The following is a 9,127-nucleotide window of genomic DNA, read 5'->3' as shown; positions in this document are numbered from 1 at the left end:
TGCATGGAAAAGAGGAAGACCTTTCTCATTTTTGCCGTGGTAACTGCCGGGAAAACATTCACCACGGTTCAGCTTCCTTGTTTATTGATTAATTAATAATGTATCAAAACAAGCAGAATAATGGGCGACTCTTTCAGAAATCTGTACACTGGAGGAGGGTGATGTGACGGTGACGTCACCAGTCGCACTTCGTTCCGTTAACTTGTCGGGAAAAGAACGAGGCGAGCTGCTTGCCACAGAGAGGAGAGAGCGCACGGAGAAATAAATCCGTACACGGTAAGCACTCGCAACCTTTTTCAATGTTACCTCTGGAAGCCTATTTCTAACTTTTTAATAATATACATTTGAGTTTAACATGAGGGTAAAGGGAGAAAGATCATTAAAGAAACGTTACTTTATACGAATGTATGTGTGCGTAACGATGTTTGGGAAGAATACATGTTTTTCTCTCTACAAAATGCGCTCTACGTTATTTTATCAAATGAAAAGCTCATCAGAACGTGGATTTGTTTATGCAGTCCTCAGTCAATATTTTGTATCATCCTCAGATTTCGTGATGTGCAAAGAGACTGATGAGAGAAACCGACCACCATAGATTTGTGGAGATACCTGCGATAGCCAGAGCGCAGCTTGGCGAAGTCAAGAAAGTTACCATTGGATGTGCAACTGAAACAATATGGAAAACATCACAAGCATGTTCGACCCAAATCCAACATGCAACTTTAGCATGTACTTATATTATGCCTCTCCGAATCGGAGCGATTTGAACTGTACGCCTCCCGCTGACTACTTTTACGCAGATCTGTATGTGGTCCTCCCGGTTATTTACTCCGTGATATGTGCAGTAGGTCTGACGGGCAACACGGCGGTCATCTATGTGATCCTGAAGGCACCCAAAATGAAGACGGTGACCAACATGTTTATTCTCAACTTGGCGATCGCAGATGACCTCTTCACTTTAGTTTTGCCGATCAACATAGCCGAGCACCTGTTACACTACTGGCCATTCGGCGACGTGCTTTGCAAAATCATTTTAAGCATTGACCATTATAATATCTTTTCAAGCATCTACTTTCTGACCGTAATGAGCGTAGACAGGTACCTGGTGGTGCTGTCGACGGTGCGCTCCAAGCGCATGCCATACCGCACATACCGGGCTGCTAAAATAGTCAGTCTGTGCGTGTGGCTGCTGGTGATCCTCATTGTCATGCCCTTCACGGTGTTCGCAGGAGTGTACATCAGTCCCGAGAGGAAAAGCTGCGTGCTGAGTTTCCCCAGCCCTGAAAGTTTATGGTTCAAAGCGAGCCGGATATATACCCTCATTTTGGGCTTCGCCATCCCTGTGTCTACAATTTGCATTCTTTACACCATGATGCTGTACAAATTAAGAAACATGCGCCTGAACACCAACGCCAAAGCGCTAGACAAAGCGAAGAAAAAAGTGACTATAATGGTGTTCATCGTGCTGGCCGTGTGCCTGTTCTGTTGGACGCCTTTCCACCTGAGCACCATCGTAGCGCTAACCACGGACCTCCGGACCACACCGCTTCTCATCGGAATTTCGTATTTTATCACTAGCCTGAGCTACGCCAACTCTTGTTTAAACCCGTTCCTTTACGCATTCCTAGACGACAGCTTCAGAAAAGCCTTCAAGAAAATGTTAGAATGTAGACCTGCCTGAATGTAACCAACTTTTAATCAACTTACAAACACATTTCAATGGGTTCCGCGTATTTGAAAATTCGCCAGTGTCTAGTGAGCAGCTCGTGTACGCGCTCTTGTATCAGCCACTTATCTTCTCTTCTTACACAAAAAGAACATTATTATCCTGGCTGTAAATTCAAGTGTGAGCGTTTGTCTCCCTCTTGTGCTTCTCACTCGCCTGTGATTTCTTAAATAATGGGACTGACATGTTTAGAAATGGACTGTAGCAACGATGAAACATTAAGGTCCTTAGAAACTGCAACTGGCGAACTATTAAGACACAGCTGACGTCACCGCTTCGTGTTCTCAATCAGGGGTTGTGCATATATTTGTATAGTCCTGCTTTTGTATCAGTTGTTCTCGTTTGGAATGAATACAATGTAAAGCATTTATGTTTGTGTTTACGAAGAGGTGTTGCTTAATAATACTTTTAAGACGCCTAGATGCTGTGAAGCGAGCTTTGCTTGCTGTCGACGCACATTTGACATCATGCAGATCAACACAATGAAGCATACATGTAACATTGCTTTTTCAATAGATGTTGTCAATAAAATGAACTTAATCAGCTCTCTTTTCTTTAACTTGGAGGGTGTTTTTTTTAAACTGTTACTCCAGCAAGTCGTCAAAGTTTTAAGCATCAGCTTGAGCATTCAGCATGGAGATGATAAAACAGTGACTGTAGCTCACATTCGCATGGCCTCAAATGATGACACTGTAGGCTATTCACATTAGTATTTGTATTAATAATGCTATGGCCTTGTGTATGAGCAAAATCACTGGAAAAATGTAAATGGAAAAATGTCTAGGACCTTCACACCTCTAAACGGATGACTTCTCATCTGTTCATAGAATTAAATGTGGAGCTTACGGTAAGATGACACAAGCACTTTAGTGAAGTACTCTTATGATGTCATTGCCAGGACTAGATGACTAAGTTCCTCCCGAACCTTCAATAAGAATTTAAGTGGGACAATATGATACAGCCCTCTGTAAACACACTTTCACGGAGGAAGTTATTGATTGTAGCTTGGTCACGTGGTCGACCTACCAGCGTCTTGGCAACTGGTATCCAAACAGACATTCCCAGTAAGCAAATTGATTTAACGTTGAATCAACTTTGCGAATTGCGATTAACCTTGATTTTACATGTCATCAATTATCAAAAGTAAATTCTAGAGATTCCGCGAAGGAACGAGGTGCTGTTTTTAGACTACTTGTCGCAAAAATGGTTCCTCCTATGACACAGATTTGATGGTACTGGATCACTGGATTTGTGCGCGTTCGTGCTCGTTTTTCTCACCGGGCAGTCGGCAGTTCGAAGGTCAAATGTAAAAAATATTACAACAATATTTTGAAAGCAGTTGATTAAGCTGATATTCGTGGATTACTATGGTACTATGGTAAAGCAAATTCGACGACTGTGATCAACTTCACCAATGCATGAAACAAGGAGACGCGTTCTCTCGGTAACTGCGCGCGACAGACAGCAGAGGGCAATGCGCGATCACATCTTTTCCAATATATGGCGCTTCTAATGTCAATTACTCGTGACATTACCAAGGTTTGCAATAACCATAAGGTATTATATACCTAGCCTGCATATATTAGGCTGTTATCTTTATTTTTGCGCAATGACAATGCTTTGAGGAAAATTGCCGCCTTTTATAACTAATGTAAGCTTTCTTAAATAACATTAAAAAAGCATTTAGGTCACAAAATTTGTCTTGCCCATTCCCTGAAAAGCCATAAGCCTATACCACTTCGTGTAGTTGTCAACAGTTCTTAACGACGCTAGATGGCGCTCGTTCATCGCCATCTTGTTGCTTGCACCCTTGAACACCCGGTTGTCCCGTTTGATGTTTTCCAACGACAAACAACCACGTATATTAAAAAGTGTCACTGCGGTTGAGCAGACTGACAAGCATTAATCACCCCCAAGACTGATCCAGTATCCTTATAATTTAGACGTCTCCAACACGTTAAAGATTAAAAGCTTTTCTGTTGCCTCTCGTGTTACATTGTGATAGTGATCAAGACACATTGCTGCAATTGTCTTTGTGACACTCGGTCGAGTTTTGGTGCCAACACTGGGGCTGCTGGCCTTTGATTTGCCTGTCACCTTAATCTGAGATTGAAGCCTCTCCCGCATCACGTGTCCACAAGTCAAACACGGGTAGGGACGCCCAGACAGAAACTTCGATTATGTCCCCATCCTCTGCAGCCCATCAAATCAATGGCATAGACGTGCTGTTGGGGAGATGCCTATCCTGGGGGGGAATGCGTCTGTCTGCGATAAAGAAATGGAAAGCCATCACCAATGTGATCTCATTACAGTTCTCTGTGTTAAGATCTGTTTAAAATATTTATTGCAGAATGATGTGTTAAAAAATGGCTGAAAGTAATGTTTCCTTGTGTAACATGAAACACAGAAATAGCTTTAACATGCAAGATATTTGGCATTTCATGAAGATCATGTTGCAGTGAAAGTATTGGATTTGGGCACAAAAAACAATGCAGATGGAGCAGTGAGAGTTACACAGATTTTGAGCAAAGAGGTGAACCGCAGAGACCAGAAACCAAAAGGTAAACCTCTTAACCTCCTGAGAGCATGGCAAAATTATTTCCTATTTGAAACTTGACAAATAGAAAACAGCTGGTTAAAGCAGCTTGCAGCAAGTTTTATTTTATAGGTTGGGTGCCACATTGTTTCATGCATTATGACTTGTTTTTAATGTTAAAGGCTCATCGGATGAAAATGTAACTTTTTTTGCTCCTGTAATGTTACTGCCCCATTAATCTACTCAATTCCTGCCACGGTGCTGCCGCCATTGCTGTTTTCACAAGCGACCGTGGTGTACGTGATGCCATATCTAAAGTTCGTGGACAACATGCAAAATGTAATGGGATGGGGAGTCTCAGGACGAATGATTTGAGACGAAATATCATTTAGCTAAATGACTGCCGTGGCAGTACTACACGTGTGTTGTGTTGACACGCTGGATGGAAGGGGGGTGGGATGCGTCGTGACTCATTATCATTTAAAGAGACATTCATCAAAACAGGTCAGCAAAAGGGGTTTTGTTTACAAAGCCATCGAGTGTTTTTAAGCTAAATATGTTACAGACATTTCATAAAGACCCTAATAAATCAAACCCATGCGATGAGCCCTTTAAACGTGCTGGCATCTCATGCTTGACATAGTCAACTTGTAAGAAAACTAGTCAGACATATAACGTAGTATTTTTGTGCTTGATACACTCCCCCAGCATTTGTATAGGTTTCGGAAAGTTTTATTAGAACATGAAAATTTGTTTCGTAACAACATTTCTTTGTCCCTTATAAGATAAAACTACTATTATATATATGTTCAAAAATCATGTATTTTTTATTGTGCATTCCAATTAAAGGGGTAATATGGCACGAATATGTGCTTTTCTGTGTCCTTGGTGTGTTTTAAGTTGTCCATGCATATATTAGACACAAAATATTGCTAAGATTAAAGTGTCGTAACAAAAGATGCATTCCATCTAAAAGCGAATGCTCACCCAGACTTGCCTGAAACGTCTTGTGTAACCATACCCCCTCAAATCTGTAGACCACCCAAATGTTTACGCAAGTAAGGTGGGCGTACCTGTCAGTACAAATGCTTTGGAACCTCCAAATATGGTAAGAAGCATTACATTTTCAGTCACACACTTGCAGTATTCGACCAATCACTGGTTAACTGGCCAAACATAGCACACCTCGCTTTTCAGAGCGATCATAGCCATTGAGAGAGAGAGTCGTGTCTTCTCCGTTGACTCCAATGGAACAGTTTTTTCACAGTTTCAACAGTTTCCGGAAGTTACTAGAAATAAAGCATTTAAAGAGAAAACGTAACTATCTGAAGGCTCCAGGAATCAGGTGACACAGGCTCTCAATAGTTCCTGGAAGTTGCATGGAGCTGCAACTAAACAGACCAACTGAGGTAATCTTTTTACCCATTTAAAGACGAAGGCCATTTAATGAATAAAAAGTGAAAGAAATATAGCATTTAAAGAGAAAACATAACTTTGAGTGCCAAATGTCCTCACTCCGTGAGCAGAGCTGACAAATGTTCTCAAGTATGCAAACCATCACTGGCCAATTATGAGCCTAAGTGAAACTGGTTGTGCCCAACAGAGACTCTAAAATCAATTGCGCATTTCTCTGATGTCTGGACTGACTCACACTGCCCACATGCAGATGCGGTTTAACAAGCGTCCAGTCTGTCTGGCTCAAATCCATTCAGAGCAATTAACAACTCAGCAGTAATGTGGCATTGATTCGGCTCCAAACAAAGCAAATTCTCCTTTCAGCAGAAAAATGCCACATCTCAGGGAATAATCATTCCGAAAGGTTAAAAACAAACCCGTGTGTCAACAACTCATATGCACTTCATTTTAAAGACTGATAGAGACCTTTCTCGTCTCTTGGTGTAACATTTGCTTCTGCCTTCCGTCTATTGATCAGGGACAACTTATTTAAAAGCAAAATTGATTACCAACTTACAAACTGTTCAATGGCGAGGCAGTTTGCCCTTCTCCAAAGAAGACAAATGAGCTTGCAGGTATTTCCATAATGCATAAGGATTACAGTGTTGCCATGGAACCCAATTGCGGTTCATGTTTTTTTCACTCCACGTTTGCTTATCAAATTGGAGAAACCATGACTATGTTACTGCGTATACACTGTAAAAACGGTAATGTTTGGAATTTGACATATATTGTGAAATGCATGAAAACTGTCAAATTATAGAAATAGACTGCAGATCGGGTTTAAAATAAAATAAAATACATTTTATTTAACACACATTTTTAAACTTTTATTTCTGGTGGATATTTTCGTTTTGCATGTGTGTTTACAGTTTACAATGTCTGTTTGTGGTGGATCAACACGGATTGTTTCTATACACTGCAGGGATATTATAGAGATAATGCATTTTATACTGTAAACACTCTCTCCCCATACCTAAGCACTTTTCATTGTAGGGAGTAGGGGCATTTAAAACCTGCACACGCATGCAAACACAAACACACAGGAACACACAGCTATAGAAACTCGTCCGCCCTCAGGTAAGGTGAAAATAAAAGAGACTATAGAATGATAAAGGGATAACTGATATCTGATCTGAATAGGTGCATGGTTCCTGTACTTTTTAACAGTCTTGACTTTGTGCGTTTAGTACTTTTTCACGGGGCGAATAAAATTTGCACTCAAATAGCTAAAATATCCATGAATTTCAAGATGTTATTGATTTCTATTATTTTGCCACGGAAGCCAAACTTTAAATCCCCTTCTACTACCAGGTTTTCCATAATCGTGGGAATTCCTTCCCTTTACATACCCTCCTGACCTGTGTGTAGACCCTAGATGCAACAAATACCTCCACACCAGAGAGAAGAAATATGTCTCTACGCTGACCTCTGAGTAATGGTGGTTGTCTCCCTCTGCTTTGCTCTGGGACATGAACGTGTGTGTGAGTACTTGTGTGAGAGGCCACAAAAGCATTAGTCTGCAATGCATTTTATTACCCCACATGTCTTCTCGCTGTCACCGCATAGCTGACATAAAGACATTTGGCTAGAGGCGCTGTATGACACACACACCCACACACGCAAACATCTCAAACACAAGTAAGATTTACATCAGCCTATCCATCCGTGCATGCACTTCAATGGCTGATGGTATCCAGACCCCCACGATCCTCGGTCGATATTCTGGCATACCAAAGCAGTAGTCACAAACTGAAATATTAAAACATAGTTTAGATGATTGGGTCAAGTTTGCTGAGTGATGGGAATGAGGAATAGGGAGGGATCCGTGCGGAGGCAAAGGTTGCACCACCAAACCGTAGCATCTGCTAATGAGAGGAGTCAAGTGTGCTAGTGCACTAATGAAATGGCCTCATGTGATTGGCTGAGGGTGCCACTTGAATACAATATCTTCTAGTAGGATGAAGGTGAAACTTTTCTTCAATCTGGTAATGTGGGACTTCTCTGCTGGTTGTGCATATCAAGCAGGGATGCAGCTCTATGTTATTTATTGTCACTTCTCAGCCAGGTGAATACATCTTTTAACATCGACACACAAATTAATATTTGGTTTTGCAGATGCTTACTCGTAAATTACATTTATTCACTTGGCAGACACTGTTATCCAAAACACAGGGCATTCAAGCTAAACATGTTGTCTGTGTGTTCTGGCAATCGAATCCATCACAATGACATCATTTGCACCACTGAGCAACACGAACTACAGTACTGTATGACAATACAGCGGAAGATCGTACAATAATTTGGCTTTCATTACTTTTTCAAGCTGTGTACATGGTTCAGAAACTCAAAGTCTCATTCAAACTCTTTTACACTTCTTAATGCATTTGGAGTTATGACTTTGAAAACTGAATAGAGGGATAGTTCACCCATAAAATGTAAAAATTGTGTCGTCATTTATTCACGCTTGTGTCATTCAAACCCTGTAAATGATTATCTCTTCCATGTAAAACAAAATATATTTTGAAAATCATCTCAGTTTTCTGTCCATTGTGAATGGGGGCTGATGTTGTTTGGTTATCAACATCCTTCATAATATTTTATTTTGTGTTCTGCAGTAGAAATAAAGTCATACATAATGGGGTAAATGAAACGTATGAAACAATAATGGAGTAAATGAAACGAAATGGATATAGTGAAAGAACAAGTAAATTCATAAGCACTTCAGCATGCTTCTCAATCTTTTGGTTTTGATTTCGATAGCTCTTACAGTTTCTGTACTTATTTCAGTAATGCAATTTCATCAGTTCCAGATAATCAAACTTTAAAATGCATGTATGGATCTCAGCTCAGTTGCCGCTTCACTCCACCCCACCCTCTGTCAAATCACATTCAATTTTACAATGCGAAAGGAAAGAAGTGGATGAATTTAACCTAGTCTGGGTCTACATATGTATTGCTTTCATACAAAAAGAAACCAAATCTTATTGTTCTTTTTCAGTTTCAGTGTTATCAAACCACAGCTGAGCAATGAATGAACAATGAACATTCAATGGAATCAACAAAAGCATTGAACTGCATACTGAGGTAACAATTGAAAATGAATTTACTCCAGCTGTCATTTGTTTCTTACAATGTCCATGAATGTGATTTTAAATTATTAGTCGCAAAGGCAACTTCAAAGGCAAGTTCATTTTACGTTTCACTGCATTCTACGTTTGGTTTCAGTCAGTCTACTTTTTTCCCCAGCAGCAGCATCAGTGAGTCAAATGAAGTGTCTTTATCTCCTACAAATGTAATTCACAGTGCATCTTATGGCATCATCAAGAAAAAAACGAAAGTACTTATCAAAGCAAACAATCTTTCTGATATATGATAGACATACAAAACCTTAAATCCAGATAATTAAT

At 40.3% G+C, this 9,127-nt stretch overlaps 1 protein-coding gene across 1 annotated transcript; it reads left to right on the top strand.

Moving 5' to 3' along the window:
* The first annotated feature begins 228 nt into the window (after positions 1-228).
* npbwr2b (neuropeptides B/W receptor 2b) lies at positions 229-2,271 on the top strand. The gene is made up of 2 exons (XM_079478775.1): positions 229-276; positions 549-2,271. Exon 2 carries the CDS (start codon positions 677-679, stop codon positions 1,679-1,681), a length of 1,005 nt encoding a protein of 334 aa, XP_079334901.1. The 5' UTR covers positions 229-276; positions 549-676; the 3' UTR covers positions 1,682-2,271.
* Positions 2,272-9,127: the final 6,856 nt, after the last annotated feature.

This window comes from Barbatula barbatula (genome assembly GCF_947034865.1).
Source record: "Barbatula barbatula genome assembly, chromosome: 17".
NCBI lineage: Eukaryota > Metazoa > Chordata > Actinopteri > Cypriniformes > Nemacheilidae > Barbatula > Barbatula barbatula.
The sequence above is the reverse complement of the archived record's forward strand: the minus strand, read 5'-3'. Positions and strand labels throughout refer to the sequence as shown.